The following is a 24,671-nucleotide window of genomic DNA, read 5'->3' as shown; positions in this document are numbered from 1 at the left end:
TATAATACATAATAAGAAAAGCCAAATGTAACAATTGATAACTTATAGACCAAGGATTGATTTATTATTAAAATTCAAAAGCGCTCCCTCCAGCCTTCTATTTATCGGAAAAAATAATAAAAAAGTGACATTAAAATTTAATGTTTTAAGTCCAAGGCTATGGGAAATACGACGCAGTAAATAAAATCCCTGATGCTTGAAATCGCGCTGATGAATAATATAAAAAAAAGCCTTATAAATTCATTTATGGTTAGCTTGTATTGTGCACTGATACACACAATATCATTGGCAAAGAAAAGGAGGGGGTGGGGGCTGACAAAGCGTAAGTTTTTTTAACTCAAAAATAATTATTCCGTTTTTACTTTTTTTCACTGGTATTAATTTCCCTTTTAAATTTATACATCCAGTGTCTGTTGCGTGGTGTGTGATTTACATAGAAGAGCCTCAAGGTATCGGTTGCGTACTCGGATAAAAAAAAAATTAAAATTAAAAAAAAAAAAAGGAAAATAAAAATAAAAATAAAAAAGAACACAACAGAAAAGGTAAAATAAGCCAGAGTGGTTAAAGCGCGTGAAGGGGGTGTCGTCGCGGCTGCTCTAAGGTGCGAGAGTAGAGTAGTTGTTGTATGGTGACGTCGGGAGGTTGTGGGTTAAATCTAGAAGCAGGAAGAGAGACAAAGAGGACAGAGAGTGCCGGATAAGAGGGTGTCTGTACTCGGTGTGCATGGATATGCCATAGAGAAAAAGGAAAAGAAAAGAGAAGAGCAGTGGAGTGAGCAGAGGGTGAGCCGGGAGACGAGAAGCACAAAGAGGAGCGTATAGCTCGACAAGTTGGGTAAAGGGTGACAGAATTATTATTCTGTTGCTCGAGAAGGACGGGTAGAGGGTAGAGGGTAGAGGGTAGAGGGTTGAGGGTTGAGGGTTGAGGGTTGGTTCGGTGTAGGGCTCCGTCGTACGGGTGGTTGTGAGGGCCAAGAGTGGGGGTGCAAGAGTTTGAATAGACTTAAAGGGAGGGTGGGGGGGGGATGCGCAACGCATTAAAATGACGGGGCTTAGACGCGCAGCGTGGGTGTTAGTTCTGGTGAGGGCGCCAGCCGGCTCGCTCGCTAAACTAACCCACCATCATCCCCAACCCTCCAACGATCGCCACCTCCCCACGTCGATTTCGCTCACTATACAGCTTCACGGCTCCGGCTCAGCTGCAGATTTTTGTAGAGGCTGATTGTCGCGTTGCCGGGAAACATTACCAACAGATAAAATAAAATAATTTTTCTTTACACTCAACGAACGACGTATTACGTGACTGATGGACAAGAAATATTCATGGAAAATATTTCTAAATATATTTTTAATTAAATTACTGTCACACTTTTCATGTGTCTCCGGCTTGTGGTTAACTAACGTGAATTTTTCTCTATTCTGTTGATATTTGTTGGCATTTTATTGTTGAAAACTTTTGGGTTTGTTTTGCTAAAACTAAAACTGTTTAACTGAGCAAACGAATGACTAGAAACGATTGTAAAAAAACTTTTATTCACCCGCTTTGAGGAAGCTGTTTTATAATTTTGTTGGTTCTTCCTCAGAGACATTATCGCTCTTATTTAAAATCTAAAACGAGTTTTATGTCTAATATTACTCGCCCGGCAAGCCCTGAGGTCAGCTGGCAAAAAATGTTGATCTTTTTAATTATAAACTCAAAAACTGCCTGAGTATAAAGTTTATTTATATTTAGTTAAAGTTTTTGCTACCGGGTTTGATTTTAGTTTCGTTGATCGGTAACAGAATTAAAACTATGGCAGCGTACAAGTGACAGTAATTCAAGCAAACAGTGAGTCTGGGTTGATAAATAGTTTAAACAGTGTGTGTTATTAATCAGTGACTGAATTTCAGTGAGTGTTGTTCCACTGAGAAAGTGACCAAGAGTCCAACCGCCGGGATTTATTATGTGAACAAACGACTCAAAACTCAAGCTTACGAGGATAACAGAGAGGAGAGGAGAGAGAGAGCAGGAGAGAGAAAGAGAGGAATTTTAATAATTATTAAAAAAAAGAGAAGATTTTTTTTTTTTTTCTGAGAAAAAAAGGACACGTTCAACATTAAAGTAAACAAGACAAATTAATAGAGTTGTAAAAAATCAGTGGTGTGAATGATCACACGAGTTGTAATCACGCTACCGCTGACGTCGACACTCTTCACAATAAAGTAGTGGTCAAGGAAACCGATAGTTTATCGAAATAAAATATTTAAAAAATTCAACGGTGAATAAATGAATCAGTGAACTGGGTGGAAGGGCGTTTGGATTTATAGAAGGGGAAATAAAATCTTAGCAAGTGAACCTAGTCCCAGCAGGTATATTTTACTTCAGTCAACGGATTGTCACTAGATCAGCAGTTGCTGTATTCACTGCAATACTCAATACTCAATAATAGAAATAATAAAAATAAATGAGACGAGTTGTTACTCCAGTTATCGACATCATTCAACAATCAGCCTTGATTAAAGTAACACACGATAAATATTTAAATATTAAATAGCTGTCTAGTATCGAGTACTTACATAACAGCTAGAGCAACGTCATCTCCGGTATTTAATATTCAGAGCTTTTAACGTTAACGTCTTGAGCCCCTACTAACAGCCAACAACCAACAGGAGAATAACAAAGCAAGAGTTTATTTTCCAAAAACAACAGCAGAACCAGGAGCGAAGTGTACAAATAATCAGGCGTACGTAAAAGTAGATACTATCCAGCAGTGATATAATAATAATAATAATAATAATAATAATAATGAAAGCACCTAGATATTAATATTTAACTGAAAGCACAGAAAGCACACACGCCTCTGAATCCTCTGTGATGATATATTATTTCTGACAATAGTTCTCTATATTTTTTATGCACTTTTGAGACACCTGTTGATTACGCCGGAGCACACGCGGCCCTTTTCCACTGTTGCCTCAACAGAGTTTAACTAAAAACGCTTGAGGGCACAGACCCGGCTGGCATTTTGTCGACTGCACCGCTCAACTCTACGCTTCTTTAATACTTACTTTCATACTAAACTTATTGTTACTTTTATTTTATTTTATTTAGTACTAAAACGGGTTACATACCGCTGGCAAACCACTAAATTGTGATACTTGAACCAAAAATAAATATTTCACGTAATTTTAAGTCGTTTTTTATACATTAATTCAATAATTATTTTATTTATATTAATATTGTTATTGTTTACTGCACTTGTGTTTAATAAGCACCACTGAGCACGTGTTACATGTGTAAACGCACAGATATTATTATCCACGGTAATTATTAATGCACCAAATGCCTTAGCATGCAAAAGTGCACATTTATATGTATATTATGGTAAAATTACTATAACTATTATTATTATTATTATTATAAAAGTTAGAGAGAAAAACTTTGAATAAATAGTGTGTATTTATAGCGTCTTTTTCCACCGACGTAAAGTTTACAAAAAAAAAAAAAAAAAAAAAAATTGAGATTGAATATTTATATACTTATACACGTACATGAAATATAGGATTTATTTATTTATGTATGTATGAAGAGGTTCTTTGGTAAAAAATATATAGATAGATATATTTATTATATGTATATGTATAGATATGCCGTCCATACAGATGTCTATAGAGTAAATATTTAAATAGTACGTTTTTTGATTGCGAAGGACGCGCGTTGTTGTGTTGCATTGTTGATAGAGAAATAATTATATATTTATTGACATAAATATTTAATAACAAAAGTATAAAGTAAAAAAAAAGTATAGATTTTTATGAGTATATTTATCTAGAGAGTATTAAATAATATCGTGTTGGAGAACTAAATACAAAGTAGAAAAAAAACAAAAAAACAGAAAAAAAAAAACCTAAGGAATAACAAAATAAGCATAAAAATAAATACTTATTTAAGTATAAAAATATATGTGTATGTACAATAATGATCGACATAAATGTCTGCAAGATGGTAGTAGTTGGGCTAGAGTGAAGGTTACCGGGGAATTTTATGAGGGGTGAAGTCGTGTAAGACCCACCCACGTTTTATAGGGTTCTGACGTTTAGTTTGTCAGGTTAAAGTTAATGATAACTTATTATTTATTATTTATTGTTAATATTTGAATGTAAGCAATATTAATGTTAATTATTAAGTATTTTTTAAAATAATATAACCGCACATTCGCACCTGCACCAAATGCACGAAGATCACGATGGCGAGCACCGATACCGGCACAAAACCATCTTCACTATTGAGATTTACAATAAGCACCGGTTGTACCAACCTCACTGTTATTATTCGGCACTCGCTTTTGAGATTCTGTTACAAAGCAATAGGACGCACTTTTGTAATAATGACCTGATTTCAGGAGGACGAAAAAAGTATCGTCTTCGGGAGCCACTCAAACAAGAGTACGAAGATCGTTAATACACTGTTAATAATTGTTAACAATTGGAGGCTAAGGTATTAAACCCTGGACAGCGAGGAAGAGCAAGACTATAAAAAGTAAAAAATAAAACGACAGCTTTTTGGTAGTTCGGTTGAATCTTCCTCCCTCGTAAACTCAACTCCTCTCCAAACGCTCCTCAAACAAGTCTTCCTCTTATTTGCGCACTCAATTATCTTCCTCAGTTGCCGTAAGCCTCTCTCTCAATCTCTCTCTCTCTCTCTCTTTCTCTCTCTCTCTCTCTCTCTCTCTCTCTCCTCTCAGTCTCTCCTGTCTTAATCGTTTTCACTTTAGCGATCCTTCCGAATTTGGTATTATCCTGAATCCTTTATTCCCAGCGACAAAAGCCTTCCTTCTTGCTTCGGATTTTTATACTCGAACCACGTACAAAGCTCATACGTCGAGATAAGCACAACGAATATATGACTAATAATAACTTACTGTCGACAATCGATTTGTGGTAACGAGCTGTGCTAAAACACTAGACTTTTGGGTGCTAGCAACCCCTATAGGAGGTGTTTCGAGAGTCGGGGTTTAATGTTACCGCCTGCTACTTGTTAACATAATTTGTTAATAAATAAAAGGTAATCCTTGTGACGAAGATAAACCGAGATTCGAAATGGCGGGTCAAATTGTTTGGTTGATGTGCTACATGACTCTTGGGCTGGCGCTGACGTTGGGGAACCGAGCTGGCTCCCATTACCATCACAATCATCGGCTGAGACTCGGTGATCAGTCAATTGGTGCTCCCAATAAACTATCCAGTGAATCGGACTCATCGTTTAGATTTAACGAACCAGTTTACGATTTGTCTCCCGGGTGGAATCTCTACGACCAGAGAGACTTTATCGACAATTCCCGTGGTTTTAATTCTAATAATAATAATATAAATAATAATAAAGTACTTGTAAATAAATTATCTAGTCCTGTAATGGAGAACGTTGACACTCGTAGAGATTTTTCGGGTCCGGGGAGACGCCTAAGTCATGCTAGTGCTAGTAGTAATTACAATAATAATAAAAATAATGATAATAAACGTGGGTTAGGTGACTCTGATGAACTGCCGAGTGGACACAGGGGTAGTGGTAGTGGTAATAGTGCTAGTGCTAGTGCTAGTGCTAGTATTGTAAATCAATATGATCTGAATGGACGATCTATGGAGAGAAGAGTTAACAGTAATAATGATAACAAATTGGTCGGGAGGACGCCGCTTAAAAGCTCCTCGGTGTGGTCCCTCGAGCCCGATGTGGTCGAGTACCCGTGGAAAGTCCAGCAGGGCAACGGCGATGTCTCCAACAGGATCGGGAATAATGCCTACGCCAGGACACTGGGCAAGAGGAATCAGGTCGCAGGGGGACGGAGAAAGCCCGGTGAATCCCGTTCTACGGGCCAACAAGGACAGCCACCCCCGTTCCTAGGCTCGAGCATCCCTGAAGTTGCCATGGGGAGCATGGCGTCCCAGCTAATGCTTCGAACTGCGCGTGGCAATCGCCAGTACGACGTTCCGCAAATTGGTAAGTTTTTATCGTTATTTTCTTGCTTCTAGACTTGGCTTATTATTATCTTTTAGATTTTGCTGTTAATTATTATTCGTCTCAGTAATAAGCTCCTTTAAAAGTTTTAATGAGTTGGTTTTTTTCATTTTAAGCTAAACTTATTTATTTTTTGCTTCTTCAGCTGGTGAATTTATTCTTGAACCTCATTTTTATGAAATATCCGTGGGTTTATAGAAATTAAATTGTTCCACGGTATATTTTATTTTAGGTGTTTATTTGCGCAAAACTTTTACAGGCTGGCTCATTAAATTTTTTACCGGCGAAATTATTTGCAGTAAAAATTTTTGAATTTTTTAAATAATTAATTAGCTTTATTTAGCGGTTTTAAATTGTATTTATTGACAGCTAATTAATCCTTTTATAAATTCAATCAAGAATTTTATGATTATTTATTCAAGTTACTTTTTTATAAAATAATTGAAGCAGAAGCGATAAACTTTTTTACCTGACTTATAAATTCAACAGGAAAGTTCTATTAATAAAAAAGAAATTTCGTTTTTCTATATAATTGAGTTCAACGATGAATTACTTTTAAATTATATCAATTTTTATGATATCAAAAAGAAGCTAATGACGTTATTCCAATATTCGTAATGTTATTTTAATTAAAAAATCAATATTTCCCATAGCGAAAATAATTATTCAAATAAAAATTATTCTAATCCTCGAAAAGATAAGAATTTAACCCGAAGACGATAAAAAATAATATTTGTAAGCCAAGGACGAGATAAAAAGTACTCCTTAATTAATCCACTATAACCATAAGGCAACAAAAAGTAATTAGGATTAATGCCACTTTGATCTCGGGTTTTTGCGCTCGTGTTGCGGGAAGAAAAATAGTTACACCGAAGGGTTTTTATGGCAAACATTAATATACTTGTTGCGGGTCATGGTTAATGTTACCACAAAGGTCTCGAGTTTAACGTCTAAGGTGTGAAGGTTTTAAAATATCCCTTTTACTGTCTTACATTATTCCTGTAAATGCACTTTGCAAGTTACCAGCGTACTCTCATTAATTTTTGAACGCTCACAACTTTACTGAGAAAAATATTTTTTTCTTTTTCCTTTTATCGCAACCTTTCAGAGCGGCGTCTGTTTGTGTTTAAACACTGGCATTAGAACGTCGGGGAAATTCGAGTGTGCTTGCTGTCTGTTGCATTTAGATAATCCTTTCAGTTTCAAGTATTAAATACATAATTTGGTGTATAATGTTCTCTTTCACTATGTCCCACTTGTTGCTCGTATTTCGCCGGTTTAATGGACTTTAACACTTTACTGAAAAAAAAGTCTGTCCTATCGCAATACGTTTAAGCGTATAGCTTATACAGATGGCGCATTTAACATGGGTATAAGCCATACACATAAACGTATTGCGCGATAGGACTTATACTTTTTTTTCAGTGTTGAGTAAAGTTTGTGAATATTCGAGCTATTTTTGTGCAAATACAATTTTAATAAATAACTCGCTTTTTAAAAACCGCTTAGGTTTACACTTGTTTAATTAATCTAGTGAAATAAGCATTTTCTTTATATATAACGTCGTGTCATTTTTATAAAGGGATAAAAAAACGTGAAATATGTTAACTTGAAGCGAGTGTGGGAGGATAAAAGAGTGGTATAATAATAAAAAAAAATATATATAAAAAAATATAATATCATATGACCAACATAAAAGGTACCGGTGAAGAAAAAAATGTAATTATATTATAATAGTGATGAGTATGTGGAATTTTTAGCCATCAGTTAATTAGTTTTTCGGTTGACTTTGTTTTTTGTTGTTTTACATATTATTGATTAATTAAAAAACTAGCAACCTTGCAGTCACTATGTGACTGCCGAGACTTGTGAACTATAAATAAATAAAATTTCGCTTTATTAAATAATGATTTTTGTTAAATTGCACTGTACTTTTTTAAATATTGAAGTTTTTAAAGATATAAACTCATCCTGATATTTACACTCATCAAGAGCTTTCATTTGAGTACTCACATGCATTTTTTATATATTTTTCATATATACATATATATATAAAATATATGAAAAATTGATGTGGGTACTCAAATGAAAGGTCTTCATGAGTGTAATGTCGAGGTGAGCTTATATTTTAAAAAATGTCAATAGTTCACAAGATACAATATCATTTCTTAGTTATTGACATTTTTTAAGATAAAAGCTCATCCTGATGTTACACTCATCGAGAGCTTTCATTTGAGTACCCACATGCATTTTTGATATATTTTTCATATATACATATATGTAAATATATAAAATATATGAAAAATTAATCTTTAAAAATGTCAATATTTTTTAAGATACAAGGTTTTTTGTTATTTATGTTTCTAGATATAGAGTATTTTCAAATGCAGCTTAAATACTTATCATAATAAATTGACTATCGGTGAAACAAATATGAAACCTTGAAAAGGCACAAATAATTCAAATCAAACTCTGTGCAATGACACTAAATTTTTCTTATTCTCTTAATAATATAGATGATGATTATTATTATTATTTAGGATTAAAATAAAAAGTAATATTTCTGTTGTTAAGATTTTAATTAAAATAAAATAAATTACCGAGCATTATCTTAGAGATAGAAATTGATAAATGAAGGAAATTTAAAGATTACAGCTCGTAAAATCCTTGGACAATAAATAAAATAATCTAAGTTAATACCTGCTGTGTGAATAACTGTAGTTTATAAAAAAGATAAATCACCTCGGATGTACCGGTATGAGTGTACCCGTCACGAGATACAAGGATATAAATATATATATGAGACATAAAATAGAATATAGAAGGAGATATATGTTTGAAAATAGGATCGCGCTTGATAGGTATAAAAAGAAACGGCGCGACGGAAAAAGTATCGGTCTTTCTGAAAGTCGGGGGTGAGTTCAGTTGAGAAAATCAGTGGTAACGATCGTGAGCGACATGTCAGTAAAAGTTGTTCCTATCCATACCAGCTCCTATTCTCTTCTCTCTCCCGAACTCTTATATTTTATGATTTATAGTCAGCGGTGATTTGAGCTTTCACAATTTCAAAGCTCTCCGGGGTTTAATATCCGTCACTCACAGCTCAAAGATACTCTTGGAACAAAATCTCAAAAGCTTTTTTCATAAATATTTCTATTAAGATAAAGACGTGCCTGAAATATCTATTTACTTTGAATTTTAAAGAACAACTTTACCGAGACACCCATTTGTTTTTTATTGAACGATAAATTTCATTAAGAGTAATATTGTTTTTGAGATTTATGCTAGCTGGGGGCTTTAATAATATACCTAACCGGGAAGATAATGTTTAACATGACTCATTATTGAGAATAAATGTCGGCATTATTTGCGCTGGTGATTTTATCGATCTCTTTTATTCAGTCTTGTAGATGCTTTAACACTGATGAGATAACATTTGACGGAATCTTTTATTTATTGTACGTTTTCTTTTGTTGTACCGCTCTTTTATTTTTTTTATCAATTGTTATGTCCTGTATTTTCACAGACTTTTTGTCAGAAAAATATTTAACCTATTAAATAATTTTATTAACTGATAAATTAATGCTGTTTGTTTATCGAAAGTTGTATTGATGATTTTCAATAATAGAAACATTCATTATTGTGTTTTAAATTAACAATGAGCTTTTCTTCCATTTTAGATAAATTTAACAATAAACAAAGACTTTCTATAAATTAAATAATCAATTATTTAAAAAATTAAAAATTCAAATTCAAATGAATAAATAGTAATAAATAATTAAAACAGAGTAATCAGTTGTGGCTGAATTATTAAGCGGAGCATTAAATTTAAAAATGGATTATTTATGTAAGTTTGGTAAACAAGGAAGTAAGCTAAAATAAATAGAATAAAAAAACGGTAAATGAAAACAAGGAAGTAAAGTAAGAGAATCTTGACCATAATTAATGGCCAGCGGGAGCAATAAGGCCAAGGTGAATATTTCATCTCGTCATAAAAGAAGGGAAAATATACACCAGAGACAAGGAAAATATATAGACAAGTAAATGGAAAAAAAGTAAGATAAAACATTTAAAAAAGTACGGAAATAACCTTCCAAAGTTATCACATGTAAGCTCGAAACTCTCCATTACCGTATACTTACTTGTGAATAAATCGATACTCAAATCTAAAAACTCTTTCTGTCCCCAGTAGAATTTTTATGTTTAATAAAAACGAGCTGAGCTTTCACTCGTGTCGTTTTACTGACCTATTTCTTTTTTGAAACACTTAAATATCCCTCAAGAGCTCGTGGTTTTTTTTTTTCTCCAATTAAATCCAGATGTAATTTTAAATCCAACTATTTATTAAAAAATTAAAGTCGACAATAACTTGTTGAACTTGGATCAAATCGATAGATGCAATAAATACATATTTTTTTACATCTTTTCTTGAGAATCAAAGGAAGCCTCTTATTAGCCAGACAGAGAAAGTTGGACCTTGTAGTGAGCCTAGACTTTTACTCAGAGTGAATAGGGGCAGATGTAGCCGTAGGCGATAGTATAGGAAAGAAGTGAAGAAAGGAGTGAGGGTGACATAAGCGGCGCCGCTCTTAAGCGACCATTGCACTCACTAGGGGCGCTTCGGCTGACTGCCAATCCATTCCTACTACTAGACTACTATGTACGCTCTTTACTGGGTGTAGTGGCATGCTCCTGCATTCCCTATTTTTCTTTCCACTCGCCCAATGCCTACCTCCTCTATTATCGCCTTTCTTTCCGAGTTTTTATTTATTTTTTTTTTTTTTCCACTTTACTCCCGTTACACATCCTCGGGTAGTACCTCATACAACCCCATCGCTCAGCCGGTGCTTTGACCTGTGTATGCGCCAGCACAAGACTGCGGTTATCGAGAGTCTATACTTTAATACATTTCCTCTTCCGTTTTTATAAATATTTTCACTATTTATAGGGTAAGCTCGAAAATAGCCTTTGCTTTATACTTTTACTCAATTTTTTATTGAATTTTCAAACTTTAAAAGATTATGGCTTTTTTTTTTTTCTTTATTTATATATATATATATTTTTTTTTTATAGAATTACACGTAGGAGGAAAGTATAAAATGAAATTTATCCGTGGAATAATTCCTCGAAAGAAAAAAGTAAAATTTAGCTATGTTAATTAAATGGAGAAAGTTGTAATTTATTGAGTAAACTTTTAAAATTAGATTTTACCGACGGTATCTTCTTAAAATCCAACTGTTTCTTTCTTTAGACTCTATTTCCTATTAAATTACCCGCTGAAAAGGAAAAATATATCACTGTTTTGTTATTTAGATTTTATTATTTAATTTAATAATCCTTTTTATTTGAAAATTTAGTAATTGTAGTGGAAAAAAAAAATTTATTTTGCATTTATTAAGGTAAAATAAAAAATAAACTATTATTTACACGAAAGAGCTAACACAATAGCCGTAATTGTGAAATTTGTGAACAATGAAAAATATAATTAATTAGTTGCAATATTGGAATAAAAATGTCCGAGTAGAATATTTTATAAAATAATTTCGCATCAAGTATCTCGTACAGAGGCGTTTAAATGTTAAATTGTATAGTTAAATAGAGCAGTGTACGTATGTGTACTAACTGTCAGTTAGAAATGTCTATAACAAGCGTATACGTCGTATTCAGGTAGTTTGACTCGTCGTATAGGTCAAAGGTAACAACAAATTGTTTAGTTTTAATGATAACAATAACTAAACCAGAGTTTGTGCTACCGAATCATAAATTGAATTAAACCAGATCTCGACTCTATTCTCTACTAGTCCAGCTAATTATTTCGCTGATTTGTAAGGAGGCGTGACAGTTAATAAACTAACTAATTATTCACGTGTGTTGTAATTACATCGTCCATTGAATTAAACGACGCGCTAATTCCCTCCAAAATAATTATTTCAACTAAATATTTTATTAAGGAAGTTGTTTATTTTATTAATTTAATAATTATTCATTTAAAAGTTTCGCGCTCTGAATTTCAATTCAAATTATACGGAATATTCAAGCGGAATTTAATTAGCAGCTGTGTTAATTATCATCTGGATTCTTATAAAGTTTACTGGGGATTTTTGTTAGATTATTTTTAAATTTTGTTCCTCGCGGCGGAATAAAATTTTATTGAAATGTCATCGGTGTAAGAAACATTTTAACCTCCCACTCGATACTCGGTAGTTTTTTTTAACCAAAAGTGCACTATAAATTTTATTTACATGAAATTTTATGTCACGTTCAATTTAAAAGTAAAAATGCGCATAAAGGTTATATTTTTTTCCAGCTACAAAAAAATAAACTGATAGAGCAATTCTCGAAAATTTGTTTTGATGCTCATAGAAATAAATTCACGCACCAGCAATCATAGTTTTTTTTTACGCCCCATTGTTTATTTATATTTTCCGATTCCAATATCGAGTAACAGTCATTACTTTCAACAATCGCGCTATAAAATTTAATGAATGGCGCTGTTATACTCTCGATATTTTCGTTCTTTATTACATCAATCTTCATCAATGATTTTGATTTATTCTCACCAGCAGATTATATTCTATGAAACAATTGTTAGGCATTGGCATAAAAGTTTAATTTGTTTGTTGTGGGATTAGCCAACATTTGTTATTTACTGACGATACAACAATCATAAATATTAGACAACATGCAAATAATTATAGATTGATAGACCAGTCTATCTACAGAATCAGATCTATTTATAAAGTGATCGTATATAGAAGCATTAATTTAAACTAGATAATACTCACGATCCATTGACGGCGATTGTTATTTAACTCATTCACATTAAATATCTAGTAACATAAAATCGAGGTTACTTGTGATTACATAATCTGTGCGGTTGGTTTATCCTATTAATACGATTGTCGTATTAGTTACTTTGTAATTTTAACACCTTTGATAATTATTTATTGAACTTGTAATTATTTAATTGTAATCATTGATTTTATTTTTGAACTTTAAGAGAACATAATTATCCAGTTTTTAACTAGAAATTTTTAAATTTAATAAAAGTAATTAAGTGATTAAAAAGTAATATTTAAAATTGGGATTTTTAATTTTATAGCGCACAGTAGATGAAAAAATTGAAGTAAATAAATTAATAATAAAATTATAAATTCGTTGTTTTTATGAATACTTAAAATTTTATCTCCAAGTTTGAGAGAATTTAATAGATCAGAATTAATAATTAAAAACTTTATTTTGATAATTTTTCAAAAATTAGGAACGTTAAATTTTATGACGAAAAAGACTCTATAAAAATTTAATAGACTTGGAATATTAATTCAACATTTGAAAGGGTGTTCTTAATTAAACGCAAGGATGTAAATTTGAATATTCTAAATTTCTAAAAAAATAATAAACTTATCAACTGTTTAGCCTTAAAATCTTATAGAAGATGTAAAAAAAATTCGATTGATTTATTATAATTATTAAAAATAAATTTATCGAGAGTTTTAAAGCCTAAAATCCCCCGAGAAGTCCTGGGATATAAACGCGAAGTTGTAATTTTGAAAATCCAAAATTTCTAAAAAAAAATAATAAATTTATCATTTGTTTGGTGTGAAAATTTTATAGAAGATATAAAAACAATTCAATTGGTACATAATAATCATTAGAAATAAATTTATCAAGAGTTTTAAAGCCTATTGTAAGTTATTTTCTCGGATATCTCTTTTTTAACAACAAAAAGTTTGCGTGGGTTTAACAAACAGTATTATTTAACCAGCGTTATTTCATTGTTCGGATATATGGCTTTTAACAATGTACACTTGGAACCAGGTGACAATTATTGTGAGTTAACCTTAAACAACAGTCGATTGCGGAGTCTATAATTTGAGGGAAACATTTGTTCATAGAATTCCTCTTTACACGATAGCTCTGTAATCAATAAAATTATACCTTGCGGTTCAGTTGCCGAGATAGAACCTACGAATTGTGTATACTATTAAGGGTAGATTTCTACCCAACATATATATTATACACCCACACATTTATATTAATTCCGAGTGCTCCCGAAAGAATAATAATGTCTCAATAAAATCCTAAAAATATCCATCCTTATCTTATTTATCTGTCCGATAAATTTTTAATTCAATTCCTCATTTTACATTGTCGGATTAAAAATTACTGTTTAATGAGACAAAGTAAAGTGCTTCCGGTGCTTCATTCAATTAATCTTCTCGTTGCGTGACCTTTTGTTTAATTTTATTGATTTAAATTGTTTATCAGACATCAAATCTTGGATTATTTATCGAAGTTTATCCTTGGCGGTTGTTATAAATAAAAAAAAGGGAATATAAATAAACAAATAAATGAAGAAAACATAAAAATAAATAAATAGACCACAAATAAAAAATATAAATTGATTTTAGAGCGAGATAACTTATCTCTGAAATAATAAAATGTGTAAAATATATCCACGCCCCGTTTTAAAATATATCTAAATCCTTGAACTCAAGTAATTATTAATATAAAGTAAAGTTATATAAATAAGAGCCGGGTAATACAATTAAGGTCCTTTATACCTTGCTCTTCCGTTTGCGAGTTTAGTAACAAGCAAAAGCCTTTCTGTGTAACCTCTGGATTCTAGTATGGGATAAAGTTATCTGAAGATTCTCCAAACGGCGGCTACATAGATATAAAAATGTACATATACATGCGCTTGAGTGGAGTAAGGGATCTGAAACACTCCGAGGTCACACTGGCGTCTCTTAGACTAGATGGCTGAGAAGAAGAGCTTGCAGGGGTGGCCAAAGAAATGAGCTAGAGAAAGAAGGGAGCGCCCGGGAATTCTTAGAACTAGAGCACCACCCCATTGAACGAAGCCTCCATACACTCTTCTCTTGATTTCTTGCTTAACCTTTTTTATTCTCCAGCTTTTTTTTATTCCAGTCTTTAAACTTTGTTTTTTATCTCAAGATTTTCTTTTTACATTTTTTATTTTTTTAAAATAGAAAAGCTAGTTATTATAACTAAGCTAAGATTGACCACTTTACTCTGAGCATTCACTTTACGTCTAGCTCACTCTACCTTTAACATTTAATTTGCTATTCACTTTCAGAGAATCATTGTTTTCTTTATCTGACGATCTACGTATAAAGTTCGTGAACCTCTGCTCATTATATTATTTATTCGAGGGTGATTAATTTGTGATATCTCATTAATTATCTCACAACAATGACTTGACGCTTCTATTAAATATATTAATTATCTCATGGCTTCAATTTGCTGATAGATAAATTAATTTAAATATTTATCAACTATATAAGCTGTCATTTGTTAATTAATATTTACTAGCAACCTTACAGTCACTATGTGACTTATGAACTATAAATAAATAAAATTTTGCTTTATTAAATAATGATTTTTGTTAAATTGCACTGCACTTTCTTAACTATTAACATTTATTAAAATATAAGCTAATCTTGATGTTACACTCATCAAGAGCTTTCATTTGAGTACCCACATGCATTTTTGATATATTTTTTATATATACATATATATAATATATATATAAATATATAAAATATATGAAAAATTGATGTGGGTACTCAAATGAAAGGTCTCGATGAGCGTAACATCGAGATGAGCTTATATCTTTAAAAATGTCATTAGTTGACAAGATACAATGTCCTTTCTTATAGTTATTGACATTTTTTAAGATATAAGCTCATCCCGATGTTATACTCATCAAGAGCTTTCATTCGAGTACCCACATGCATTTTTGATATATTTTTCATATATACATATATATATATAATATATATAAATATATAAAATATATGAAAAATTGATGTGGGTACTCAAATGAAAGGTCTCGATGAGTGTAACATCGGGATGAGCTTATATCTTTAAAAATGGCAATATTTCACGAGATACAAGGTCATTTCTTAATTATCTATCTAGAGATAGAGCATTTTCGAATGCAGCCTAAATACTTATCATAATAAATTGACTATCGGTGAGACTAATATTAATTTAACTGTTAAAAAATATTATTAATTTTTATTTATAATAATTTAAAAATCAACAACTATTTATTTTATAAATTAAAAAAAAAAAATTCACAGTATATTATTCATAAAATACACTTAAACTTCTTGTCAGCAAACTACCTGCTGTTTAATTTTTTTTTTTTTAGTTTTATTTTTAAGTAAACACGCAAGCTATTTTATGGATAATTATAAAAATATTTATAGACCAAGCTCGAAAGTTTTTAAATCAAGCCCGTGGTTTTTGATACGAGAAACAATGACTGGGGAATTTTAATGGAAATTTTTGTAAATTAACTGTAGCAATGGGGCTAGTGTATAAATAAACCAAAAATGAATGGTGACTTTAGTTTATTGTTATTATAATTTATATTTATAAGCTTATAAGTATTATATAAGGTGGTGTTTGCGATATTGATTTATCACTTGACCATCTAACTTATCGTGTCTCGAGATTTTATGTGACTTTAGGTACTTACACGCTATTAAATATATACAGGTATAAAATATTTATTATAAGAATAATAAGAATAGCAGCATAGTTATGAAACTCGTGAAAGTTTAACTAGAAAATTTTAAATTAAATATTCTTTAAGTCTAAACTTTATTAAAAACAATATTTTATTGCTTTTTATTTAGCTAGTTTTTTTTAATGGTGTGAAGTATTTTAACTTTTTCGTTTCTCAAAGTTGAAATTACATTTTAAATTATAAAGTTATTGGCATCTTAGAAGTGTATTAAAAAAATTCTCTATTAGATTTTTATGAAATAACTTTTATCCAATACAAGAATTTATTTATTTTTAATAAATTTACCTTTTTAGACTAAAAAATCCATAAAGTTTCTTACAGAAATTAAATTGACATAAAAAATAATTTAGTAATTTAAAAAATCTAAAAAACTTATTAATTTTTCAATATTTATAAAATTAATTCCTAAAAAGCTCTATATCTTTTAAACGATGCTCTTTTTCGCTTTGATAAGACCTTTTTTTTTTTTATTAAATACAAACAAATCATTTTAAATACTAAAAAAAATTCGTTTAATACTAAAAAGTAGTCTAATAGATGATTTGTTAATTATTAACAAATATTTTTTAATACAAATAAATCCTATCAGTATATCCAATTTTTCCGTAACTTCAACCATTTGACTGTAAAATGGAAAAAATAATTCTCCGTAAAAATACACTGATATAGAAGGATTTGTTTATAGTTAAAAATATTTGTTAATATTTAACAAATCGATTATTAGAGACCACTTTTTAGTCCTTAACAAATATTTCTTAGTATTTAAAAAAATTTATTAATATTTAATATAAATGAATATTAGATTTATTAAATACAAACAAATCATTTTAAATACTAAGAAATATTTGTTTGATATTAAAAAGTGGTCTCTAATGATAAATGATTTGTCAAATATTAACAAATATTTTTAACTATAAACAAATCCTTCTCCAATCAGTGTATTATTCAGTAAAATCTTGAATTAAAAAAAAATTTTTTTTTAAAAGATCTAAAAGAATATTTAGCTGTGGGATCATATGTATATTTAACGTCATGTACCAGAGGTCAATTGTATAAAAGTAGTAAATCCTTTGTGCGGTACGTGAGATAATGAAATGAATAGAGGTCTAAATATAGAAATAAAATTGTATCGATCGTACAAAAAGCTCGCGACCTACCTGTGGCATCTCTACAATTCACATGTCACCTGCCCGAGAAAGGAAAGGATGAATTTCATCTTGAATTTACGGATGTATCATCACAATAACTATTTTCATTTATAGTTTGAATGATTATAAATGTAGGTCGTTAAACATTGTCATGTGCTGAATGAGAACGATAAATCGGTTATCAATACTTAAATATATACTTGCTAGTGTCATGTACGTCTCCGAGCACACTTTTTTCATTATTATTATTATTATTAAAAGACACAGAAGCTAATATTACCACACCCAAGACCTAGAACTACTTAATTTTTTATTCCGCTTAAAAATTTATCAACTTCCGTCCGGCTAAATTTGGCCCGCTATTCATACAGTTTTATATTTTTATAAAATTAGGTTGAGCTATTTATTTTTCCGTATTTTTTGAGGTAATTAATTAGATAAAGTAGAAGGAGAAATTTGATTAATTAACCGAAAGAGATTTCCGAGGGTGTGTAAAGACATAGCATGCTACGCGCTCCATAAGACGGATGTAGTACGTGCGAGGGAGGATTAAGGTACACAGAGTCTAGCACCAAGGCAAATATACTAATATACACCAAAGTGTATGTAAGTATAAGTGTATTTACCTTTGTTGGTATTACGAGCGAGTATACCGAGTATGAGCATTAAATTTATTAGATAGCTTTTGTATTCTCGGCTCTCGAGGTATCTCGTTATTGCAATTTAATACCCGTGCAAGCAAACCTGAAGAGACTTATCGGTTGCGATGTCAGTTGTATTATTGTTGGTGAAACGAGCTAGATACTCGAGGACAAACATAATCAATGCTTGGATAATTACTTAACTTTGTTGCCAGTATTTCAATATTTTAATTATATTCATTTTGACATTAAGCTTTAATGTACTAATAACAATAACTAATTATTCTCGTGTATTGAATAGTTAATGTACCTTCATTTTGACGGGTTTATTTTGCCGAAAGCTTAAAATCATAATTCTCAATTATGCTTTTCCCAGGAAGTTTCCGCCCTACCTTGTTCATCAAATTGCTTTTTATATTGATTTTTGGCTACATGTATTGTGATAGTAGTATAAAGTGCCTTTAAAAATTTTTGGAACATCTATTTTTTTTTATGCACAGAAAAAAAAATTTATTTTAATTAAGTAAACAATTTTGAAGAACTTCATCCCCCATGAAAAAAAATATAAAAAAAATACATAAAAAATATATTTTAAGTACATTAAAAATCTATAAATATAATATAAAATATGTATAGTAAATATATTTTTAATAAATAACTTTTCGCTGATTTTCAGATATATTTTATATATTTTAGATATATTCAAAATATATTTTTTTTTATATTTTTAGCTATATATTTTAAGATATATTTTGAATATATCTAAAATATAGTTAAAATATATAAAATATTTATGAAAATCGGCCAAAAGTTAGTTATTAAAAATATATTTACTATACATATTTTTAATATATTTAAAATATATTTTTTATAGATTTCGACACGTTTTTTTTTAATATTTTTTTTTCATGGTGGATCTTTTTGATTTGAGTAGAAAAATTGATTCAAGACAATTAAACTTTTCAAAAATATTTTCTTGGTTCAAGAATTTTTCTCTTGATTCAATAAAATTTTTTTTCTGTGTATTTTAAAGAAAAATCAAAAGATTTGCTTTGAATAACTATCAACAATTTTTTTTAATTGAATCGTGTGTAATATTTCAAAGGTTTTTTCATCTATATGTCAAAAACAGACAGCTATTTTTTTTTTTTTTTTCGTTTCATATCAATGGAACAATAATGACAAGTCCAACACTTTTGAACTTTACACCAGAAAAAATTCGCTGAGCCATAAATAAAAATGAAAAAATTTTTTTTAATTTACAAAAGCATTTATCAAAAATAAATACTTTATAAAAAAAAAAAGAAGAGTAAATAATTGTAATTTGGAATGATTATTAATTATAAAACTAAAGAGAAGAAGTAAAAGTAACGAGGTGAATGAGCGTGAATACAGAGGGTAGTTGAAAATAAACACATCGAGTAGAGTGTTGATTACGTGACCGTTTGCCATTTCTGTATGGACGGTTATAATCCTCAAGGGATGTAACAGTTATTACCTTTAGCACTTTCTACACCTAAATTCAATGGATATTAATCTTTATTATTATCATCATCATTATTATTATAACCATAACTATTAACTATTTTTGTTCAACTGCAGCCTACACAGTTTCGCAATTAGCCGCCCCTTGCACTCTCTGCTACTATCCTGTCCCGATATTCCGAGCACGAGTCGAGGAATTAAATGCAATAAACCAGTTTGAGCACTTGATAATCTCTAACATGTATATCGATGCCAAAAATTGATTCATCACGCCAGTATACATTTCTGATGCAAAGTTTTACGTAATAATCAAAAAGTTTTATTTAATGTTCTTTAAATTATCTTTCAGCGGTATTAATACCGTTATAAATAGATATTACCTGTCAAACTTAATTTTTATTACCGCAAAACTTTATAATATTACGCTGTAAATATTTAAGATCTATATTACCATCGATTTAATAGATTTTCGATTGCTCAAGTAATAAAAAGTTATTTATAAAACTTTTCAAAATTTTTTTTACAACCTTATAATTTACAATGAAAATAAATTTGATAACGTCATATAATATAATACAATGTCACGAGATTTAATGATCCCCAGAGTACTAGAATTTAAAATATTAATGTTGGAAAATTATTCGAATAAAACCACGCAATCCAATCCCCAAGGAATTTATTTTAACATCTTTTTAATTTATATATGCATACTTGTGTAAATAATGACGTGTTTTTTAACAAAACTTCATAGAAAAACAAACCGTATTTCTTTTGCCGAACTGATAAAAAAAAAATTTAACAGAGTTTGCTAAAATAACATCAACTTTAATTTATTTTAATTATAATTAAATCATTTTTTTTTTTTTTTTTTTAGCACTCAAAAATTACAATATTTATGGAGCAATTAATCGAATAATTAAACGAGAGTTATTAAAATCCGATAATTTAATAATTAATAACAATATTAAATAAGTAAATTCGAAAGCCATTGGTTGAAAGTTGAAAGCTTTATTTGAGTGTTAGCCATTGAATCGCTTCCCTCATTGACGTCAATCACTCAAAACAATTAAAATGGAAAGGACGAATAAAATAATAAAAAAATCAATAACTGTTCGCGTCTGCCCGATTGCTCTTAAATATAATTTAATAAAACAAGTTTTTAGTTTCATTCAATGTCAGATTCTGAAGAATTTGCCTTTACTCTGTTTAAGAATTCCTCTTTGATTCCACCTGTTGCGCATGACGAATATTATTATCATTGTTATTAATAATGTCTTTAATTTTTAATTAGAATCGCTGGCTGTTTAAACTTAAATCAACTATTAAATCAACTTGGAGATTTTATGGGAATAAATGAATGGATTTATTTGAATTTTCAGAGTGCCCGTCATCCGAGGACGGAATGGAACGATTTGCTTGTCCGACGCCCGACAGAATGGGCAGGTATCGGTGCATCGACGATCACGTCCTGTGTGACGGATTTATCGATTGTCCTACTGGAGAAGACGAGGACCGACAGGCCTGCATGTTCTACAAAACTGTAAGTACTACATGCATACAATATCAGTTTAGATATTTCAATATTAAAAATACTAGCAACATTGCAGTCACTATGTGACTGCCGAGACTTGTAAAATATAAATAAATAAAATTTTGCTTTATTAATTAATGACTTTTGTTAAATTGCACTGTACTTTCTTAAATATTGACGTTTTTAAAGATATAAGCTCATTCTGATGTTACACTCATCAAGAGCTTTCATTTGAGTACCCACATGCATTTTTTATATATTTTTCATATATACATATATATATATATATATATATATATATATATATATATATTTAGTATATATAAATATAGGAAAAATTGATGTGAGTACTCAAATGAAAGGTCTTGATAAGTGTAACATCGGGATGAGCTTATATCTTTAAAAATGTCAATAGTTCTCAAGATAAAAGGTCGTTTCTTAATTATGTTAAATTGCACTGTACTTTTTTAACGGTTGACATTTTCAAAGATATAAGCTCATCCCGATGTTACACTCACCAAGAGCTTTCATTTGAGTACCCACATGCATTTTTATATATTTTTCATATATACATATATATATAATATATATGAATATATGAAAAATTGATGTGGGTACTCAAATGAAAGGTCTTGATGAGTATAACACCGGGATGAGCTTATATCTTTAAAAATGTCAATAGTTCACGAGATACAAGATCATTTCTTAATTATGTATAGTAAAATAAAATTAATTTGAATCCAGAGAAAAATTCTTAAATCTTCAAAATTATTTACTTGATTGAAATATTTTTTTCTGTGTAGATTAATTTTTAATCTTCTCACTTGGTATTTATAAAATATAAAACATATCAATTAACTATTCAGATAGTAAAAAATCAATTTTTTTCTTCTTGCTTTCATAATTCATAAAAGTTTAAACTTTATACAGTTTATTTAAATTTTTTTATTTTTATCTGTAAAAAATTGCATTTGTTAAGAATCTGATATATCTGTACATATATAGATATAAAGTATTCAGTGTATATAAAGTAAGTTTTTTCTTGAGTCACGCAAATGTATTAATACATTTTTCTATTTTTATGTTACAGACAAAGGCACATTTGGACGTACTGGCAGAGGCTTTACTGCGATGGGTCAGAGGCCGCTAAGGAAATCTTTGTTACTTTCTTCCTTATCTTATTCTACATTTATTATTCATGCTCGACTCATTAATTATCAAAGATCAAACCTACAAAATAAAAAAGAAAATCAACAAAAAAAGAGAAAAAAAAAACAATGAAAAAATAAAAAAAAAGAAGAACACAAGAGGAATTAAATTCAACTTATCAATAAATGTTGCAAGTGACGTCCATCTATGATCGGTAATATTTCTTCTTCTACTTCTTCTACTGCTTCTTCTCTACTCTGTTTAATACTTTGACAGATCTGTTAGCGGCTCTTGCAAAAGATTCATTAATTTTAAATTTCCGTCACTCAGCAGACTTTTTTTGTAAAACAGGCTGAATATACTAAACAGTATTTATAATTACTATTATTATTATTATTATTATTATTATTATTAGTAATTAATATAAATCTTCTAAATGTTTGCAACTTCTCGGCCATGCTTTGTTTAAAAATTAAAATTTAATTAAATTCAGTAATTAATTCTGCAGATTTAAAAACTAAGCACGGCCGAAATTGACTTTCTCTAAAATAAACTACTCATTGAGTTAATTAAACGCGGGTTAGTCAAAAGACTGTCCATCTATTTGTACAGCCTCTAGTATAACGGGTGATTTAATTGAGCAAACTGTTGACTTGATCTCAAAATTTAGACAGTAAACTCATTAACAAAAGTTATTATAAACTTTAATTAGCGACAGATGACAAGTTTGACAGATTAATCACAAAAAGTACCTTGTGAAAACTTGTTTGTCGTTAGCGAAAAAACTAATCAAGTATTTTATTATAATTTCTTCTTTAATTTTTTTAATAATTGCCAAATGTAAATATTCATTTATTTTATAATAATTGAAATGATAAAATATGTTTTTACATGATATAAAAACTGTTGTTTATTATTTAAAATAACGGTTGATTAATTAAGGAAGTCTTTTTGCTCTAATTAAATAAAATTTAATGAAAATAATAATTAAAAAATAAATATTATATAAGATTTTAATTATTTCTACAAAAATAAATTTATAAAATTTTCTTTTAAAAAATTTTCAAAATAAACTATCAAATAAATTAATTAGAATTATAATCCCAAATTGGCAGGGAAAAGACCTCCTTAATTGGACTTTGATATTACGCAAGGCATAATCCAACCTCTTGAGTATTGAAAGCATGCATGCATGACTGTAATTACGCTTAAATTTCACTAGAGTTAGTAATGTCATCTATTTTTGGTTCTCGCCCATTGATTCTTAGAAACAAAAACAATATTATTATTATTATTATTATTATTATTATTATTAAAACTGTTATTGTTATAAATTGGACAAAATATCTGTATAGTGTATTACGAGGCCATCGCGTCGGACAGATAACTTAATAAATAAATCACCGAATACTAAAGTATTAACAAGATTTGCAAAGCTCTAATGACGTACTTGCGGGGGATTATATAAATAAAAATTAAAGAAGACTATTTAAATTCCCAGGAGAGAGCTAAAGAATTTAAAATGTACTTTTTAAAACAACTTTGGTTAGAGTCGATGCGATTGACTCGTTAGATTTGGCACTCGGCTAAATTTCAGCCGATTGGTTGAAACGGGCTGGATATTATTGGCAACTCACCAAAAATCTTACCCGTCCATAATATCACCGAGAACGCGAATACGGGGTAACGGGGGCAACGAGGAACCATAAATTTCATTCTCCTCTCTTATGTAACTGCATCCTCCCAGGCAGAGCCAACGACCGAGACTCTACTTTCGATCGTGCCCTTTTTTTCCTCCCTTTTTCATTCAATTTATCTGTATCATTTTATTTTTATCTATCATCTTCTCTAAATTTTTTTATTTCTTCTCTACCGTTTGGTAATTCAGCACGACAATCTTCTGAAACCAAAATTTAATCTTTTTCAAAATAATATTAATATAAATAATAATAATAGTTGTAATAATAATACTTATAATAATAATAATAATAATCTCAAAATTGACAATCTCTATTTGAACTGGAGCTGAAAGCTTTACAAGCACACAGTCATCAATTTTTATTCCTCCATCAACAAAATATATACGTTCGATTAAATGAAATGTTTCTTCGACTTACCTAAATGCATTTCGGTATTTTGGTTGCCAAAAACTCCGGGTCATTGAA

The 24,671-nt window shown here is 29.9% G+C and overlaps 1 protein-coding gene across 1 annotated transcript; it reads left to right on the top strand.

The window, feature by feature from the left end:
- The first annotated feature begins 1,005 nt into the window (after positions 1 to 1,005).
- Positions 1,006 to 23,364, top strand: LOC123258523 (putative uncharacterized protein DDB_G0285119). The gene is made up of 4 exons (XM_044718596.1): positions 1,006 to 2,722; positions 4,382 to 5,973; positions 21,206 to 21,366; positions 22,448 to 23,364. The coding sequence occupies exons 2-4, from the start codon at positions 5,079 to 5,081 to the stop codon at positions 22,505 to 22,507; spliced, it is 1,116 nt and encodes a 371-aa protein (XP_044574531.1). The 5' UTR covers positions 1,006 to 2,722; positions 4,382 to 5,078; the 3' UTR covers positions 22,508 to 23,364.
- The last annotated feature ends 1,307 nt before the right edge of the window (positions 23,365 to 24,671 follow it).

The sequence above is a fragment of the Cotesia glomerata genome, linkage group LG2, assembly GCF_020080835.1.
Source record: "Cotesia glomerata isolate CgM1 linkage group LG2, MPM_Cglom_v2.3, whole genome shotgun sequence".
NCBI classification, from domain to species: Eukaryota; Metazoa; Arthropoda; class Insecta; order Hymenoptera; family Braconidae; genus Cotesia; species Cotesia glomerata.
Note: the sequence above shows the minus strand (reverse complement) of the source record. Positions and strands in the feature narration are given on the sequence as shown.